At 38.0% G+C, this 20378-nt stretch overlaps 1 protein-coding gene across 2 annotated transcripts in view; it reads left to right on the top strand.

Moving 5' to 3' along the window:
- LOC127619290 (RNA-binding motif, single-stranded-interacting protein 2-like) overlaps positions 1-20378 on the top strand; it is a 48416-nt gene that overhangs the window by 8287 nt on the left and 19751 nt on the right. For both annotated transcript variants that reach the window (XM_052092152.1, XM_052092151.1), the window contains exons 2-4: positions 8609-8778; positions 16951-17009; positions 18038-18129. In XM_052092152.1, the coding sequence (XP_051948112.1) occupies positions 8609-8778; positions 16951-17009; positions 18038-18129 (321 nt within the window). The remainder of the gene's footprint in view (positions 1-8608; positions 8779-16950; positions 17010-18037; positions 18130-20378) is intronic.

Raw genomic sequence — 20378 nt, 5'->3', positions numbered from 1 at the left:
TGGTTTTTTGTAATTCCCCTCATACTTTGCGATCTACATCACCTGAAGCTGTGAAAGTTTAGAGTGCATCTGGACTGTGAGCTGTGTAATTCTTCTTCTCCTCAGTCAGGCACGAACTGTGATCATGTTACATTAATTGTCGATAACGTCAACTAATTGTTTCAGCCCTTGTTAAAATACATTCTCTGAAGAAAAAAAGCCTAAATATATTATCTTATTAAAAATGTCAAACTTCAGAAACACGATGTAGCAACTCTATTAAGCTCCCAAGGGAAAGTTCCTTTCAAAGTTATTTAAAATTCTCCTCCTAGAGATGGATCAGTTTATCACTGCTGAAAGCCACAGTTTTGAAAACCAAGCAGCCTTTTTGGAGAATCAATCCCCTCCTTCTCGCTTTCTTGGCAAGGATGCAGATTGCTCAGATAAATGACCTGGAATTCCTGGAATTCCCATCACAAACACTGTGCATGTGTTACTGAGATACTGGCTCTGGCAAAGTAATTTTTTCTTTCTTTCTACCAAAAAGTGATGTTCAGACATTTTTGATTAGCCAAAAGACAAACAAATACACAGAGGTTGAGAAAATGCCTGACAAGATGTAATCCTGATTTATGAGTGTAACTTGAAAAAGGGTGGAGGACTGTGAGAAATTAATGGATTTTTTTCTGTTTTTCTCTGCCCCTCCTTTTATCCAGTTAACCATGTTTGGGTGAAAAACTGCATAATGTTTAAGAATCAGCATACATGTTATTTAAAAACCAAGGTTCTATCCACTTCCCTGGGGAATCATCCACAGGCCTGCTTGCTCAGTAAGCATACTGAAGGGGGTCTAGCAGAGGTCCAGTGATGTCCTTCATGTAGGCCAGGACATCATTGGACTCCTGCTAGACCCCCTTCAGTTTGCTTACCGGGCAAACAGGTCTGTGGATGATGCTGTCAATATGGGAGTGCATTATATCCTGCAACACCTCGACAGACCTGGGACTTATGCAAGGATCCTATTTCTGGACTTAAGTTCAGACTTCAATACCATCATGTTTGATCTTCTCTCAACCAAACTGACCCAATCTGCTGATGGATCACCAGCTTTCTGACATATAGGCAGCAGCTAGTGAGACTAGGGAAATTCACATCCGGGACCCTCACTATTAGCACTGGTGCTCCTCAGGGATGCATTCTCTCCACTGCTCTTCTCCCTGTATATGAATGACTGCACTGCAAAGGACACCTCTGTCAAGCTTCTGAAGTTTGCGGACAACACCACGGTCATTGGCTTCACCCGCGATGGTGACGAGTCTGTATACAGACAGGAGGTTGAACAGCTGGCTGTCTGGTGCTATCACAACAACCTTGAGCTGAACACACTCAAAACAGTGGAGATGAAAGTGGACTTAATCATAGTGGATAGAGACCCCCCAAATTGGAGTCATTAGGGTTCCTGGGCTCTACCATCTTTCAGGACCTGAAGTGGGACACCCACATAGACTCCATTGTGAAGAAGGTTCAGCAGAGGATGTACTTCCTTCACTACCTGAGGAAGTTAAACCAGCCACAAGAGCTGCTGACACAGTTCTACTCTGCCGTCATTGAGTCTTTCCTGTGTACATCTATAACTGTCTGGTTTGGTTCAGCCACCAAATCAGACAGAAGGAAACTACAATGGACAGTCAAAACTGCTAAGAGGATTATTGGTGCACCCCTGATTATTTTTCCCCAAGAGATGATGGTGTGAGTCTACTCCACCCCTTTAATACGTGAAAATGCTGGTGAAGTGTTTTGCTGACACTCTAAATTTTCAGGGTTTTTCCGAACCCGCAGAGATAAATTTGACCTGGCAGATCACATTTAGACAGCTATGGCACACTGCACTTTTTCAGATACAAGCGTTTAATTGTTATACGTGTAATTGCTTAATTTATAGTTTTCAACTTGTTAAAATGTGTAGTTGAAATGAAATTTCCAACAGTGACAGCTCGTATTATAACACATGCAAGTTCATAACGTTAAAAAAAATTTAAATTGTACTTTTTTAAATTAATTTGTCACCCTAAATTTTTTTAGGCTTAAATGTGATTAAAATAGTTGTAAACGTAAAATATAAATAAATAAAATAAGAACATACACTTTCACCTGCATATGTGTGTATAAATATAGTTGCACCCCTACCCCGTCCTGGTTTTACAATAAACATGTGCATGCCGAGGACAGTTATGGCCTTAAGCTGGTGTATCAGGGATGGATTACCAACCTGGCCAATGGGGCCAGTGCCCAGGGGCCCTTGACTACCAGGTTCCCTTGACTGCCCAGTTGGCTAGCGTAAGTATTGTTTTGTGTACAGTCGTAGCAGTTAACTAGGATTTCTTACTGTGGGATGCTTGCTTTTAAAACATTGTAAAATGTCTTTAAAAATTTATTGGACAATACGTATAGTTAATCACTGTCCTCACAGCTGAACAAAACTAAAGTTTGTGCTAAAAAAATAATGTTATTATCAGAAACCCCCCGCAAAATTAGCGCTCCACCCAATGCTTCTCTGTCCTCCCGGCAGCATACAGAAGGACTGACTTAAGAACATCTGTTTGGAAAAACCATGGAATAATTTTGTCGCAGGGCGGAGGGTGGGGCCGGGTCGTGATTCTGCACACCCGGCCCCTAATCAGGCTAATCAAGCCTCAGAGAGGGATAAGGGCCGACTGGAAGCTGCAGTGCGATAGAGATTTACGGACAGCTGTCCAACAACTGTGTGTGTGTTTGTCACATTTATTTATATCGTCAAGCCGGTTCTCGCCGCCTCCTTTCAATGAATCCCTTTACACTGGTGCCAAATCCTGGGAAGGAGGAGGGATGTGCCGTAGTAGAGTCCTCGCCACTACCATCCACCCCAAAAGAGCAGCCACGGTCATCCGCCAGAGGACGGAGGAGATCGGCCACCTGGAAGCGGAGGAATGGCCGCCGAGGAGGAGGGGCTCCCAACCAACTGCCTGGAGCGGTTACCCCTGCCAGGGGCGGGGGAGACCCCTACCGTCCACCAAAAACATGGCGGGGTGTTCCATCCACCAGGGGCTGGAGGTCTGCCTCTGATCCGCCTGGGGAAAGCGCATCTGTTGTCCATTAGAGGGTGGAGGAGTGGCAGAGGACCAAGCTACGGCATATCAGAGAACTGACGAGTAAGTGTTTTTAACCCATTAGAATATTGCGTTAAAATACTAACTTAACTTTCCATAAAAATTTACTTTTTAAGTTATTAAGTGTTGTTACTTTGGCGTTATATTTGAGTTTTCTTACAGCCAGTTTTTCTTCTGCTATGCTATTCATTCCATAAAAATAAGCCATGCATTACATACAAGAGACGTTTCATATCATGCTTGCTACTGTACAACACTCATGTCAAAACAACATAGTAAACAGATATTTAGAAAATAGGTCGTCACGTCATAATTATAATAAAGAATCAATAACTAGAATATGCATGATTTGTTTTTGCATCAACATGGCAGCCAGTATGAATAATGAAGTATAGCCACTGTCTTACCTAAAGCAGCAAAGTCCAACACTTGAACCTGCATCATATATGTCATCATGTGCTGTGCCCATCGATAATGCCAGAGCCAACTTAAGAATTTTTCCAAAAGTCAGGATAAAATTCAGTGGGGAATGCCAGCCTAACACGTTCAAGGAATCATCTCAGTGCACCCTTGTTTTAAGTTGATCAACGGTGCGTACAGATGCCACAACTTCAAAGGTGCATGTTGATACATCTTGAATGGAATAGTTTTTAATGCTACTAAAATGTCATAAAAATACTTTGTTTAATGAATCAAACTACTTTTTTTATTATAAAACAAAAATATAGAATCTTTTTGGAAACAAAGGCATTTTCTCTGCATACACAATCGATGTAGACCATTGCTAGGAACCACTGATCCAGAGTCAGCTTTTCTCATCCCATTTTCCCAGATACTGGGAGCTGTAACACAGAGCATTTCAGCTGCTTAAGTCTGAGAAATTCACCCTGTGTATCATGTCGTAGCCAGTGGAAGACTAGTCTTATAATCCCTCTGCCTGAACGTGTTTACTGATTTTTTTAATGCAGTGTGTATTAACACATAAATCAATCACGTTTCACTCAACTGATTGTTGACCTCATATTACTCTAAAACACGAAATTTTCCCTTCTTGAATAGCTAATGCACATGCGCTTTAGCGAGTTGATTGTCAGGAGATTTCTGTATTTTAAAAGGTGATTGGCTCTTTTACCTGCAAGGTGGGACTTCTTTTCTACATCCATTGACTGTTGGGTGCTAGAGCTCCTTGATTGGGCATTCCAGTTTCTCCCATCATTTAAATAGAAGTGACTCATCTCTGCTAAATAGTCTTTGGCCACACACTCTATAAAACTACAATGCCCATCATGCACTACATCTCCTCCATGAAGTTTGCACACTTTTACTCCTGATTTCTCGCAATACAGGGAAAGTAGAAGTGTACAAAAGCAACACATTACTTTATTTAAAAAGTAACTCCAATATTACGATCTAAAATTTTAAAATATTGTGATACTTGTTACTCGAAAAAAGTAATTGTATTATGTAACGCGTTAATTGTAAGGCATTACACTCAACACTGATTGCAAGTAACATTTTACTTAAAAATCCCCTTTTTCTACAGTACATTTTCTTCATATTAACATAGTCACAGGGTATACTGTATATTTAATTATAATATGTTGAGGTCTGGCCATAAATTCCTTCATAAAATCAGGCTGAAATACAAACATGACTTATACTCTTAACAAACAAATAATTTTTGATAATGAAAAAAAAACCAATATCATTTTAATATTTTGGGCTATTGTTTACAAATTATGAAAACTGGGGAGAAACATTTAGATCTGCTAAAGCCCTTTCACATTATCAACCCACATGAAAAAAAAATGGTCATTAAGAAATGTCATGTTTACTTAAGAATTATTTTTAATTTAATTTTCTTTTTGGAAAAAAAGAGATAAAGTCTATTCTACCATTTTCTCTTTAAAGTATTATCCTATTCAGTGAGGAAAAAATTGTCCTGCAAATATTATGAATTTGCACACAATAGCCAGTGCAGGAGCCATTTTGTTTTGTTTTGTAGGTAATCACTGGCAAAAGAATAGCAAACTGAGTTGATTCGGTTCACGATTGAGAGGGCTCACTCACAGCTGTATAGAACCAAATAGAATCTTTTGTTGCCTAGGATGTGCATACGTGCTGACAACATTTCTGTTACAACTGCGGTGATAATCTTTACATCTGTATATTTGACCGCACTCCACACAATGAAGCATTGACTGAGAAAGATGCAATCAAATGCTCACCTAAATGGTACAATCCATATTTAGCAAAGCAGTGTAACTGAACTATCAGCAGAAAAGTTTAAACGCACGCTCCGGTCTGGAAAACCGACGATAGCTGAACGCTGTTGCACGTGACATTGAGCGTTGTTAAACTCACCGCTGACTGCTGAGGCTCATGCTTATGAACGTTGAGTTTAGCATAGAGAGCACTCTGGTATTTCAGATGGCGAGGCAGTTTTAACAAAAAAGTAGGACTTTGACTTGCCCTGCTGTAACCTAGATTTCCAGTCACACCTGGCACCATCCCCTTATGTCTAGATCCCCTGCTAACATCCAGAGCTTCTTACTGCCTCCCTTGACCCCTATTTCTGCAAGCTCCAGCTCCTGGCCTTCCCTAGAGTCTGCCCTAGTGCCACTGCAATGGAGTAATCAAGAGAGGTGCAAGCCATGCCATGCTCTCATTACCACACTGCGCATATCTATGGAAATGAAGAGGCCGCCTTTAGCTTGTTCCACTGCAGTGCCGTCTTGAATTGCAAATAAGGGGAAACACCCTGATTTCATTAAGCAGCCAGTGAGATGTTCAAGGGCAGGTTTGGTGGTATTGATTAGTTGTTGACAGGGATTTGTTCTGCATTCAGGTACATTGAAGACAACCTGAAGTAAATGGAGTATGGTAGTCGCACCAGATGGAATGCATGAAGATGGCTATGATGCAGGAGTATATGCAGACTCTGAGGAATGTCTCCAAGTAATATATACCATGCATTGCATGAACAAGAATTAAAGCTATAGATTTAACAGATGTGCCTGAATAGTAGGCATTTGTTTAGAGTCCTTTAGAAGTCACGAGTAGAATATAATGCACTTACATTTAGATAAAACAAGCCCTTTAAACCTTGAATGCCCCCTGGAATGTGTGCATTACATGACTCTATAACACTACTTGTTTTGTGAATAAAAATTATTTATACTGTGTGTGGCTCAGGTTTTACCAACATTAAGGGAACAAATGTCCTCACAAGGAAAACCTGAAATCACCTACATTGTATCAGGAAAACAGCTTATTAAACATCCTAAATAACATTTTAAATGTAAAAATGCAAACATTTTCTGTGAGGATTCAGTTTAGGGGATAGAAAATATCTTTTGCTCTGTAAAAAGCCATTGGGAGTTGATGAAAAGTCTCCACAAAGATAAAAAAACAACATATGTGTGTGTGTACCTCACATTTGGTTCACTGTAATAAGTTTACTGCAAATCACTATGGATATAAGCCTCTGCTAAATGACAGCTTGCTATTTACCTTCTTACTAAAAATAAATCTGAAAATGATATTCAACATTGCCTATATTAAATTGCATATTGATTTAGATGGAAGATCTAAATTCTATGCAATAACAACAATTGAAAACGTGTAATAACTTTGAAGGCAAAAAACACAATATTTGACCCTTATGTATTTAAGGCATATTATGAGAAACTCCTTTTATAAAAAAATGTCAACTACTGTAAATGTAAAAAAATTCTATTTTTTAGGATTAACTAATTCCTTAGAAGAAATTAGAACCTTAAGAACAATTAAGAACAGGAGGTGGTTGCATGATTGCAACAACACATCCATCTCCACTGATGTCATCAGGGGGTGTTGCTATTTTTAGCATGTAATGTTTGTGACTGGTGTTGTTAGGTGTGCAGCTCTGCTCAACCTTGAACAGGGTTGCAGGGCAGATGGGCTTAGTGGGGGGCAGTGGTTCGGTCATCTTTTATTTATTTTTTTGTTGCAGAGGCAGAGTTAGCCGAGTAGAGCACTCTTAATGAGACAGTGTGCTCTGACTGCACCCAGCACATGAGATGGATTGGCGCTCAATGCTAACAAGCTCAGATCACAATTAGACAGCCTTCTGTAGCCAGGTTTAACTGGCTCAACCAGAGAGAAGAGAAAAGTCATTTATATCAATAGTTCTCAACTAATGGGTCAAGACCCACAAATGGGCAGCAGATCTGTTCTCATATGGTCGCGGACGGCAGGGAAAAAAAAAAAGCTTAATACAAAAAAATAAATAGACATTACTTTTGAAAGGAAGGGGAACATAAAATATATTTTATTTACATCAAAGCCTGTGCATCCAAATTAAATTCCAAGCTGTTTTTTTTCCCCCGCAAATTTATTTGTCACTTGATAATATAACTAATACTAATAAAAACCTTAGCTCAATGTATATCACAGGCGTTAAGCTGGTAGATCACATTTGCTGTTGATTATACATTTTCCTGTTTAACCATTTGAAAGATTTTGTATATTTGGGGCCTATGGAGCTCATGGTAATTTTAAGAAAATAGGATATTTTTGTTTTATAGTATTTTGGTTTTGTGTTGTGTCGCCAATTGATGTCCAATGTAAAATCTGTGTCCTAAAGCAAAACCATTTGCTTTATATGACATACTGTTTGTTCTAACACTTCTTGATGTGCCCCACTCCCTTCTTTGAAACAATCTCAGCCAAACCAGTGAACCTGTGGCATGCATTAAACTGGCCCATTGTTCGCTGTCTAAGATTTTATTATTCATATCCAAAAAACATTCTGCCCTTCTGACTGATGAGGAGTTCATTAGAAAACTAACAAAACCTCTCAAGAGGGGAAAAGCCCCAGGCTTTGGACACAAGAACATGTGCAGGCTGTTTCTTATGCAGGATCTGTTTGCATCTAGTAACCCAAATCACATTTTATGGTCAAATCTATTTTAGTCTCGCTTAATCTTCTGCAGCATATTGAGATTGCCATGTTTTGCTGTTGTTGTGGTGTTCATTTGTAATTTGGTAAAACTAAGTCACTGATGGTTCTCAAGTTCTTTCTGACTCATAAATCCAGTCACAGCGGTTAACAGTTCTCTGGAGAGTTTATCAGTGGATATCAGTGTTTTTTCTTCACATAAAGCTATTGTATGGGTTAACAAGAGTTGAAATATAATGCACACTTTACTATTTTTAGCATCTTTTATGGTGCTTTTGCATTCTTTTTTGAAGCATAAAAGCTTCAGTTGCAATTTATTACCAGTATTTTCTTTTCTAAATTTCGCCGTAAATTTTCAACGGTAGAAATTCATACAGGTTTGGAACAACGTGAGTAAGAATGAGTAAATAATGAAAAAAATATCATTTGTGGGTAAACTAACCCTTTAAAAGCCATGTAGGAAATTATAATATGGTCCTTTTTGAAAGATTAAAGGAAAAATCCTATGAATTGTAATCTAATCACTTCTCTGTTTTCACAGCAGGCATATGCATCCTCCACCCAGCAGATGGCGCTGCCCAGTCCTAACACCACCACCACCAGCTGTAATGGAAGCAGTAGCGGTGGGGACCAGCTGAGCAAAACCAACCTGTACATCCGTGGTCTGCATCCAGGAACCACAGACCACGACTTGGTCAAACTATGTCAACCGTGAGTGTACTTTAGCCATCCCTGCTACATATGGAAACAAATTAGATATTAAGAGAAAAAGATTTGTAGCATCCTTATTTGATCCTTATTTGACAAGGAGGTTAGAAATGTACTGCTGGCAGTTCATCCTGAAATGTATGCGAAATACACTTGAAATGTTTTTGGATAGGCCTGTGCAGCATCTTTGGTGGAATGTGGGACTAGAGTGAGACAAACTTGAGGCAAATTCAGCAGAGGCTTGGGTTTCAAACAAAGCTCTTTTTTGCTGACCATATCATGATGGTTCTCCCTGCTTGCCTCTCTCCCCACACCTTACTTCCTTTTAGGGTTGATGAAAGGAAGGAAGGAATGGTTTTAAAAAAGATCAATGCTATTGCTTTTACCAGAAGTTCCAAGTACACTGAAAATGTATGTTGTTATTAAAACTAATCTGTTTTCACTTATTTAACTTGATATGATACTTTCTTATAAGCTCAGCTTTTCAACTCAATTTTCTTCATCAGAAAATTAAAAGTAGTTGAAACAATTTTTGTTTGAAGTTTTCAGTTTTAGTGGGTTTAAAAACAATTGAATTGAATCTATAAATTGCTGTAACTGTAAATGTATTCAGACATTAAAGGAATATTCCAGGTTCAATACAAGTTATGCCCCATTTGACAGCATTTATGGTTGTGACAGGGTGGAGGGCGGGGCCGGGTCGGGTCGTGATCATACACACCCGGTCCCTTATCAGGCTAATCAAGCCTCAGAGAAGGATAAAGATTTTTCTTTAAAAAAAGCAAAAATCTGGGTTGCAGTGAGGCACTTACAATGGAAGTGAATGGAGCCAATCTCTCAACGTTAAAATATTCTCTGTATCAAAAGTGTAGCCACAAGGCAAAAATATGCATGTTAAAATGATTTTACTGTGTAAAGTCATATCCAATTTTACAACTTCGTTGCCATGATGTCATAAAACTGTACAGCCTAAACCCTAATGCGACAGTAAAAACAACGCTCTTGTGATACACAAGTTTTAACAGAAGAATTTGTGTAAGTGCTTTTATAAAATTATAAGCTTTACATTTCTGCCTTTTAAACCCTCCAAAAATTGTCCCCATTCACTTCAATTGTAAGTGCCTCACTGTAACTTTGATTTTTTCTTTTTTTGTCTCCTTTTTTTAAGAAAAGGAAGGATGAGCCAAAATAATTTTTTGTGGTAAATCAACATTATGCCAAAAATGCTGTTGATTGAGCTCAACTTGTATTGGACCCAGAATAGTCACACTGCAAATTATTTTAAATCATTTGATCATATACCTAAAGAAAAATGCATTTTTGAGATCCAGTTTGATGTGATTTTGATTGGACATATGATGCAGTTTCTTTAGCTTTATTAAAGTTATTGTCAAATTTCAAGGTCTTATATAAGTTGGTGTACAAAGATTTGATAAGTTTTACTATAGCGGTGGAAGGAAAGAAAAGCAAGAGAGAGGCTCCCTCATTCTGAGCATTCTGGAAAAAATGGCTGAGATGAGGCTGCCCAGCCCTACAGGAAACTCTGAGCCCAGGGGGAAAGAGAAAGACAAACAAGGGCAACAGCTGGGAGGGAGAGGAGATGAGAAGTCGGTTGTGGTGTGGGCTTATGGAGATAAAACAGTATCAAAACATCTCACAAATACACGCAACAGATCCACACATGCATGCAACATATCCACACACACACACACAAGGCAATCCACAAATGCATGCAACTGGTCCACATACACACAACAGATCAGCACACGTGCAAGACAGTCCACAAGTGCAAGCAACATATACACACATCGGCTCAATTCACAAATGCATGCATCAGAATGCACAAATATAAGCTATGCAATGATGTCTCTGCTAACCTTACAGTCTTCAAAGAAATACACAAATACTTATTACCAAATACCTTTACCATTGGTATTCTGCCTCAAGGATGTCCGTGAATGTGCTTTTGCATTTGTGGATTGTTTTGAGACGCTTGTTCTTTGGTTCACAAATTTAAGCAAGCTGATCTCCAATGTATGTGGATCAGCTTTATGCTTCTTAATTTATAAACGGCTGATCGTAAACTACTGTGGTTCATTATCGCCACCTGCTATTAGCTTAGACCAGATACATCCTATTTTCTTTTTTCTATTTATTTCCCCTGGTTTCAGCCAAGGCTTTGTGTTCAGCTCCTCCAGCTTCCAGAGCCCCTCAAAGTATGGATCATCATGTGTTTGGGAGTAGTTTTTTAAATTATTTACTTTTTTCTCTATTAATAACATCCTGTAATTATAAAATTATAATAAACATATGAGATAAATACCTATTGTTATTGATTTATTTTATTTTTTCCCCTTTCCTTTTTCAACGGCTATAAGCAGCACTGTCTACCTTGTACTGTTTGACAAATCATTACACTGATATAATTTAGTTATTTTGATTTTCAAGTATATTTAAATTATAATGTATGTCCTTGTATATATTATCATTGACACTTAATATTCTCATGTGTAAATATATCAGCGTATGTACACTTATTCTGTTTCTGACAGTAATTAAGTTCTTTTTGAAGTTGATCTTTTTTAATAAAGGTTTATTAGGAATGTCTTAAAGTTCAAACATCATGGCAGATCCCTTAAAGCACAGATACGTTATGCGCAAAATCAGTGATTGACTTGAAGTTACACTTGAGTGAGCAATGAAATTCCATTTTACACGTGGACTGCTTTGATTTATTTCTTTGATTCTGCATTTGCATAGAATCAATGCATATGTTCCTCATGTAAATGAGGGAAGAGTCAAGAAAAAGACAATTTAATAATTTATAAGTCATTTAAGTAATTATCGCCAATATTCATCAGTAGTGTTAAATTTATTGCTGTCTGGGTAATTATTCATTTCATTAGAAAAAATAGAACTGCAGGTTAGACTGTTCTTGTAAAACTGCTGTTGCATATCCAGCCTTACAATAAATGTACCTCTGAACCATAACATAGGTCTCTGTTTGTACTGAAGCAGTTTAATAATATGTTTTTAGATTTTCCAACTTTTTTCTTTTCTTTAAGTAGTCATTTGAGGCAATCTGTTGGTTGTTTATTCTAATTGTAATTATTAACTAGTTAATTGTTTTGACTGCTGCTAAAGCTGTGTTGTGACATGATACCTGTTATTATTCTCAGCCCTTGTCAGGTTGGATCATTTGTGATTACTGGATTAGGAGATTTCAGTTATTATTTATACAGGTTACAAGGACAGATTTCCAATTGTATGTCCAATACAAATTATTTTAATTAATATATTTTGACAGAAATATAGTGACTTAAAATAAGTCCTTAGAAACAGTCAATGGAGAATTCTGCTTTTCAGGTCGGTAAGTGTTCTGTTGAGGAACACGGGTTATGTTATAATTTTGTGTCAAATTAACGGAAGACAGTTCAGATCAGCGTGCTCGTATTTGTGAATCAAGGCCGTTGAACAAGAATCTCAAAACAATCCACAAATGCAAAAGCACATTCACGGACATCCTTGAGCCAGAATACCAATGGTAAAGATAAAGGTATTTGGTAATAAGTATTTGTGTGCACATTTGTGGACTGTAAGGTTAGCAAAGACATCATTGTATAGCCTATATTTGTGAATTGAGCCGATGTGCGGATCTGTTGCATGCACTTGTGGATTGTCGTGTACGTGTGTGGATCTGTTGCGTACATTTGTGGATTGCCTTGTGCATTTGTGAGATGTTTTGATACTGTTTTATATCCATAAGGGCTGGGGAGAAATAGTGAATGATAAAGAGGCAGAGAAAGATTTGGGGGAGTGTGAGAACGAAAGATAGTGAAAAACATGTTAGGTGTAACTTATTAAATGAGCAGTTGGTAGAGGGGATGTTTGCTCAAGTCATTACTAATACCTTTATTAACAACAAGAGAGAAGTTAACAATAAAAGTGTGTTTTAGCGACACAAATGGAATTGCTAAAATAATGGTTAAACAGGTTTCCTGAACACTTCCCTGTCAGCCATTGGTCAAATTTACAGAGTCCTGATCCAAAGTCACAGCATTGGTTGAACCAATGTTGCTCTGCTGGGCTAGTTGGGATGCTCAAACAAACAGACAGTGCCACAGATTAAATACTAGGACTGTTGAATTTTGTAAGTTTCAACTTGCTTCAACTACTTTTAACTTGACACAGTGTCCTTAAAACGTTGTTTATGATGCAACCAGTGTTGGGAGGGTTACTTTTGAAATGTATTCAACTACAGTTTACTGAATACATTCTGTAAAATGTAATTTGTAACGTATTCCGTTAGATTACTCAAGGTCAGTAACGTATTCTAAATACTTTGGATTACTTCTTCAGCACTGGTAGATTTATTTCACTTGTTTTGATTATAAAACCTCTGCCAGTACAGTAAGACAAAATGCACATGTTAAAAATACATTCTCTGAAAAACCTAAATATCTTATGCAATGTTGTTTCTAAAACAAGATCAATCTAATTGATGATGTTTTAAGGATTTTTAGACATTTTTACAGGAAAACCAATACAAAAATTATCATAAAGAATGATTTTTGCCCTAATATCTATGGTATTACATAAAAAATTATGATCCAACGTGAATTTTCTTGATAAACAAATATGATTGTGTCATGTAACATGTGCATGTAAAATGGCTAGAAATAGCATTTTATCTTGGCATAAAGCTGAATTTACACAAGGTTTATTTCTATTTCTTCTACTCCAAACTTACTTTAAACCTCCTTCTCTGTCTGCACATATTAATGTAAATCATCATAAGAAAGTGTTTCACCGTTGTTCAAATTCACTTTGGATCGCATGATCTTTATGTATAAATGTTTTCACATCCAAAGTGAGATATTCCAAAAGCATCTGCCCTCACCCATACACATAAACTTAGCCCTTATAGGCCTAATAAGTCTTATCTCAGACGAATTCATTTACAGAATGGATAGGCATGTTTAATTATTTGGAAATGAACAATATAGGCTATTGAATTATAAAGCAACTTTTTGTATTGCCTAAACAATGCAGTACTTGTCTGCCACAACAATGCAATGTATATTTTAATGATCTGAATTATTATATTTATTATTTATTACTATTAAATTAATCATTATACAGGTACATTGAAAATCAACCTATGATTGGCTATATAGTTGTCTCTGCATATTAAGCTCGGCTAAACATTTCTTAATAAACGTTTCTGTTCTTATTGAGCACGATTCATTAATGCACATTATTAAAAAAAACAAAAAAACATTATGTAATAGCTTGCTCTGCTACTATAACGCCCATCCTTTTCCGCTGACGTCACCTTAATGTTGAATACTGTTTCATGATGACTTTGAAAGTTAATGTTTACTGCCTGCAAATCCTCTAACACAGGTCAATACGAGTTCAATATGAGTGGTTGTCTTCTAGCACAAGGGTCAAGCTACCTCCACACACAAATCCCTGCAATCCATCTCATGGTGCTTATTTGACCATGACTCTTTTCCCTCATACATGACTAGCAGTGCATGCCCCTGGCATGCACTGCTGGAAAGCAGGCAGTATTTCCAAGAGTGATACCTCCTAGAAAAAAATAAATCAATTAATCAAAAATGTTTGTGAAATAATAGACATTTACAGACCAATTCTTGGACATTTCTGTGTGCATATATGCCAGACAGACGTCTCTTGCTGCTGCATTGCATCTCGTTGTTGTTCCAGTGTCTTGCATATTCATTTTTTTACATAGTCTGTTACAAAAAGTACAAAAGAAATTCCATAATCAAAATATAATGCCTCATATTTTGTCATTATGTGAAGACTCTCTGGCCAACACAATAAAAGACTGCTCAGAAAGCATGTCTCTCTGCTCTTCCTTCAGGTTACTGTAATAATCTTAATAAGCACGCACCACTGATTTTGTCGTGGCTGGCTGAACTGTGTATTTTCAGAACGGTGTTGGCTTGAACGGAGACGCCATAACCATCAAATTTTCATGCAAGTTTAAGTTGAAAATAGTTTTGAAGACTGTTCTGTTCCGTTCAGCAGCACTGTAAAATCACGACCCGGCTCCGCCCTGTCACATTCTTCCCTCGTTCTCTCAGGCCGGGGAGCCCCCGCGTCACAACGTGTCGATCGATTGGACAATTGGAGCTGAGGAGACAGATTTAAAATAATGGCAGTGAACCATGATTCGGATAGCTGTTCTCAACTGTAAGTGATAAATATACCACAAAAGTTGTTACTTGTGCATAATTGGTGCTTGTTTAACAAAACCAAAGTAGATGATTTTTGCGGTCGTTTTTATTACCTTATATATTCGGGTCACAGGTCAATACCCACATCCCCAGATTAAGTATGTCCGAAATATATTCATACTACTTGCATGCATAAAGAACGTAATGTTTTACCTGCTGAGAAGTGTCTTTCATCAAATACAGTGCATCCTGAGATTACGTGATTTTGGATGCAGGTATAGTCTTCTACAATGTCTAAATTTAAACATTGTAGAAGACTGTACCTGCATTTTAGCCATCAACTTAAGAACCCACTAGCTTAGTTGAAAGTTATTTTCCATGGCAACACACATTGTAAACAAAAATCTTAATTTATATTTACTGGGCAAACAGGCTTATTTTAGTTTGCCTATCAATGATGACGAAATGCAGTGAATTTTTCTTTTCTGCCAAGGTGACCGTTTGGTGATATTTCTCCAGTTCATACACATTTTGACCTAGGATTATATAAATTGTTATATAATTCACAACACAAACTCCACAAAAATTGCTTGACCACAACAAATGAGTGGAGATAGATTGCATTTTTTATGAAGTCAGATCAGATAACTTGTCGCCAAAAGTGGAAGGGGCTCTGTGACAAGTTTAATAAAGGAATAAGTGCCAAAAGCAGCGGAGAGAAAGACCTGAATTATTAACAGTACATTAAACATCATGACATCTCCCTCAACAAACTAATTTTAAAATGACGAGCATAGTATAAGCGGCACCTTAATTCATGTAGGTTGCTTTAGTTCATCCAGGAGAAAAAAATGTGGCTTCTTCCATAGTATAAATTAGGTTTTAGATTTTAAATTAGCCAAAACAAATAAATAATGAACGACGACAAAAGCAAGGTTTTTTTTCAATTGACTCAAAAAGTTAAGACCAGACTTAAATAAAACTCACAGTGCACTGTGTTGGAGCTTGTTGTAATAATCATACCGCAAAGTAACTGCCGAAAATGACACGTTTGTGTATAGTTATCATTGAATTTCTAATTTAGTGTAAATTCATGTAACGTTTTCATGATTGAGCATTGCTGTCACTTCACTGAGCCCATCCCTAATGGTGACTGAAGGGGAGGGGGTGTAATGACAGAATTTAAATGCTTTAATTTTCTAGCCTAATTAAAAAAAAAAAAGTGAAAACTGATTCCATTTTCTATGAACATACGGTTTTCCATTACATAAAGTGCTACCATTTAGTCATTAATGTTAGTGTAGTATGCTTTGCACAGGCAGTAGGACCCAGTTAAGGAGGAGAGTGGTAGAGGGCATTGTTGGTCGATTGTTATGGATCTTAGCCAGAACTGCACAGGGCAGACAAGGAGAACGCTCAGGTTATACTGCAAGCACATGCCTGGAGAGAACCCCCACCTCCTCTCATATCACAAACTACCGCAAGCTTTCACTAATCCATAGATATATACACAGACTAGCTTCCTGTATCATGCTGCAGCAATGCCTCTCAAGATATGCAAAACAGTGTGAACATGGTATGTCATCCATTATTCAAAGAGTATTTCCATTTGATCATTATTTTTCCACCACACCACTTAATGCAACCTCATGAAGATTTCATGCAAATGATTGCTGGATATGTGGGCCCATTGAGTGCTGCATTGTGAACGGACTGGCATTGGTGCCCTGCGTTTATGAGTTTCTACGCCCCCGCTGCTCAGCTGTTTCCAGCTTAAATGACTTTGGCTCTTTCAAACTGTGTTTAACCTTATAAAATAACAGATACACATCAACCAGTCTTATGAGAGTTGTTGTGTTTGTTATTGAGCTATTAAATGGTAATTACATTGTTATAGACAAATTAAGGCGTATATAAATTGAAACCAATTTTTGTTTCTCTTTTTTCTCCTTTTAATAATGCAAAGCTATGGAAAAATAGTGTCTACCAAGGCCATCCTTGACAAGACTACCAACAATTGCAAAGGTAAGATGCATTCAGTATTTTTTCCCAACGCATAAAGTAATGAACAGTATAATAGCTTGTATGAGTATCTGTTCCAGCCACTTGCTTTTCTAGTTGAGTCCAGTCACTTTTATTTATATAGGGATTTTCACAATTCATATAGTTTCAAAGCAACTTCAACAGAAAATCATGGCAAGTTTTAAACATTGCCTTACTAATATATTGGAAATTTGCATTGACTTAACCTATTCAAATAATGCATGACTTGTATTACACATACTATAGTGAAATAATATTGACATACATTTACTGTAAAGACAGATGAGGATGGTCCTGAGTCTGATTCCTCTCAAGGTTTTTTCTTTAACTAAACATCTTATGGAGATTTTTCCTTTGCCACTGTCGCCTTTGCCTAGATCCTTAGGGGCTTAAAGACAAAGCCATTAAGGCATGGTTTTCTATAAAGTGGTTAACTAGGTTTTTGGGTTTTAAAACATTGCTGTATGTTTTTCTTTAAAGCTGCTCTTGAAGTGATTTTGAGAAGTGCTATACAAATAAAACTGACTTGACTTAATGTCTTAAAGCACCCACCGAGCATGCCAAAAGCACCTGTTGCGTTATAAAAAAAGCGTCACAATGAAGTCAACATCCACAGTAATATGTTTTTTGTTTAAAGTTCTGTTTTCCACTGCCTTAAGTCATCATTTTCCAAAGTATTCGGTACTAGAGAGCATTTTCAAAAGTCTTCATATTCGCTGGAAGATGTTCACACCATTTCAGTGTAGATGAAAGGAGCAAGTGTACCAAAATAAAAATGCTTGAGTGCACCTTTAACATGCAAGTGCTCTCAAAAGATACTTTTGTCTGTTTTATCTCAGCAAATGTGTGCTGATGTAACAGCAATGGGTTTGTTATTGCATAACCCTACATCTTTCAAGTAGACCAGTGTTATTGTGTGTGTGTGTGTGTGTGTGTGTGTGTGTGTGTGTGTGTGTGTGTGTGTGTGTGTGTGTGTGTGTGTGTGTGTGTGTGTGTGTGTGTGTGCTTAGGCTATGGCTTTGTGGATTTCGACAGCCCAGCCTCAGCGCAAAAAGCAGTGACAGCGTTAAAGGCCAGTGGAGTTCAGGCTCAGATGGCAAAGGTAAGAGGGAGTGGCACTAAACATCCTGTTCTTTAATGGCATATACTTTCTGTAAACCTTAAGCGGCATAATGACTTTGAAACCGTTTAGAGGAAGCGGCTCCTCTGCATACACTTAAGCTTCAGAGGCATTCCATTTATTTTATAGTTAGTGGTGTTTGCCATAACCCCAAGATGTGGACTTCAGAGTGTAACTTGTTTCACATTTTTAGTGCTACGGACATGAATGATACATCAAATTGTGCAGCTTGTTGAAGAAATGCATACTGTTGTTTTTCTAAGCAATTAGACTTAAGGCCTGATATACTTCAAGCGAAATCAAAGAACAAACAAGACGTAATTTCAAACTAATTTTGTCCGAAAAGGTGCAAGTTAATTTCATTGTTTCGAAACAGCTCACCTGCACGAACTCTCAGGAAAACTTTGTACGGTCTGCTAAACACTTTCATATATCACCTTCATACATGTCATCAGTGGGTGTGAACCTACTTTAAGGCTGACAGCAAATTCTGTTTCTTCAGTCAGTGAAGATCTGTCACCATGAACATACCGGTATGCAGTGTTACCAACCTGGTGCAATCTTATCTACACTTGTACGACCGTTCGTGTATTGGCATATTCCAAGACCATGTAGTGTGATTTTTATTTTTTTTTTTTATTATTAGTCTACAAAAGGAACCAAATCTACTCAAATACTCTTAACTGCCTATTCATGCTGTTTAGACAAAAGCCATCCACACAATCACATAAGAGATACACTGATCAGCCACGACATTAAAACCACCTGCCTAATATCGTGTAGGTCCCACTCGTGCCACCCGTTGAGGCATGGACTCCACAAGACCTCTGAAGGTGTCCTGTGGTATCTGGCAGCAAGACATTAGCAGCAGATCCTTTAAGTCCTGTAAGTTGCAAGGTGGGGCCTCCATGGATCTGACTTGTTGGACCAGCACATACCGTAGATGCTTCAGCTCAATCATATTGAGAGCTGGGGAATTTGGAGGCTTTGAACTCTGTCATGTTCCTCAAACCATTCCTGAACAATTTTTGCAGTGTGGCAGGGCGCATTATCCTTGTGAAAGAGCCATCAGGAAATACCGTAGCCATGATTGGGTGTACGCGGTCCGCAACAATATTTAGGTAGGTGGTTCGTGTCAAATAAAATCCATATGAATTGCAGGACCCAAGGTTTCCCAGCAGAACATTGCCCAGAGCATCACACTACCTCTGCCTTCTTCCCATAGTGCATCCTTCTGCCGTCTCTTACCCAGGTAAACGATGCACACATACCTGGCCATCCACTTGATCTAAAAGAAAACGTGATTCATCAGACCTGATTTTAGCGACTTTACATTGCCTTCCTGTAAAGTATAGAATTGATTTTAAAATAGCTGTTTTTGTGTACAAAGCTTTATCTGGTGTTGCACCAAAATATATTAGTGACCTTCTGATTCCTTACTCTCCACAAAGAGCACTTAGGTATAGTAATCAGCTTCTCTTAACTGTTCCACATTATCACTGTAATACAAAGTGTGGTCGGGCCTTCTCTGCTGCAGCACCTAAACTTTGGAACAGTCTGCCCATAAATGTGAGGTTTACTTCTTCACTAGCCAGTTTTAAATCGGCTCTTAAATCTTATTTGTTCTCTCTGGCTTTTGATTAAGATTAGTTTAAGGGTTTTATGTCAAAGTTTTCTGATTGTATATTATTTACTGTGTATATATTGTACGCTGCATGTTTTCCTTTAATGCTTTCTTTTCATATGCTCAACGTTGTATTGTACTCCGTTGCTTTTAAATGTGCTATAGAAATACATTTTTTCTTGACTTGACTACCTTCTTCAATTGCTCCGTGGTCCAGTTCTGACGCTCACATGCCCATTGTAGGTGCTTTCCTCGGTGGACAGGGGTCAGCATGAGCACTCTGACCGGTCTTTGGCTATGCAGCCCCATACACAGCAAGCTGTGATGCACTGTGTGTTCTGACACCTTTCTATCATGGCCAGCATTACCTTTTTCAGCATTTTGTGCTACAGTACCTCTTCTTTGGGATCGGACCAGACGAGTTAGCCTGTGTTCCCCACGTGCATCAATGAGCCTTGGGCACCCAAGACCATGTCGCTGGTTCACCGGTCATCCTTCCTTGGATTACTTTTGGTGGGGACAAACCACTGCATACCAGGAACACCTGTTTTTGAGATGCTCTGACCCAGTTGTCTAGCCATCACAATTTGGCCCTTGTCAAAGTCGC

This window comes from Xyrauchen texanus, chromosome 25 (assembly GCF_025860055.1).
Source record: "Xyrauchen texanus isolate HMW12.3.18 chromosome 25, RBS_HiC_50CHRs, whole genome shotgun sequence".
In the NCBI taxonomy this organism is placed as follows: domain Eukaryota; kingdom Metazoa; phylum Chordata; class Actinopteri; order Cypriniformes; family Catostomidae; genus Xyrauchen; species Xyrauchen texanus.
Note: the sequence above shows the minus strand (reverse complement) of the source record. Positions and strands in the feature narration are given on the sequence as shown.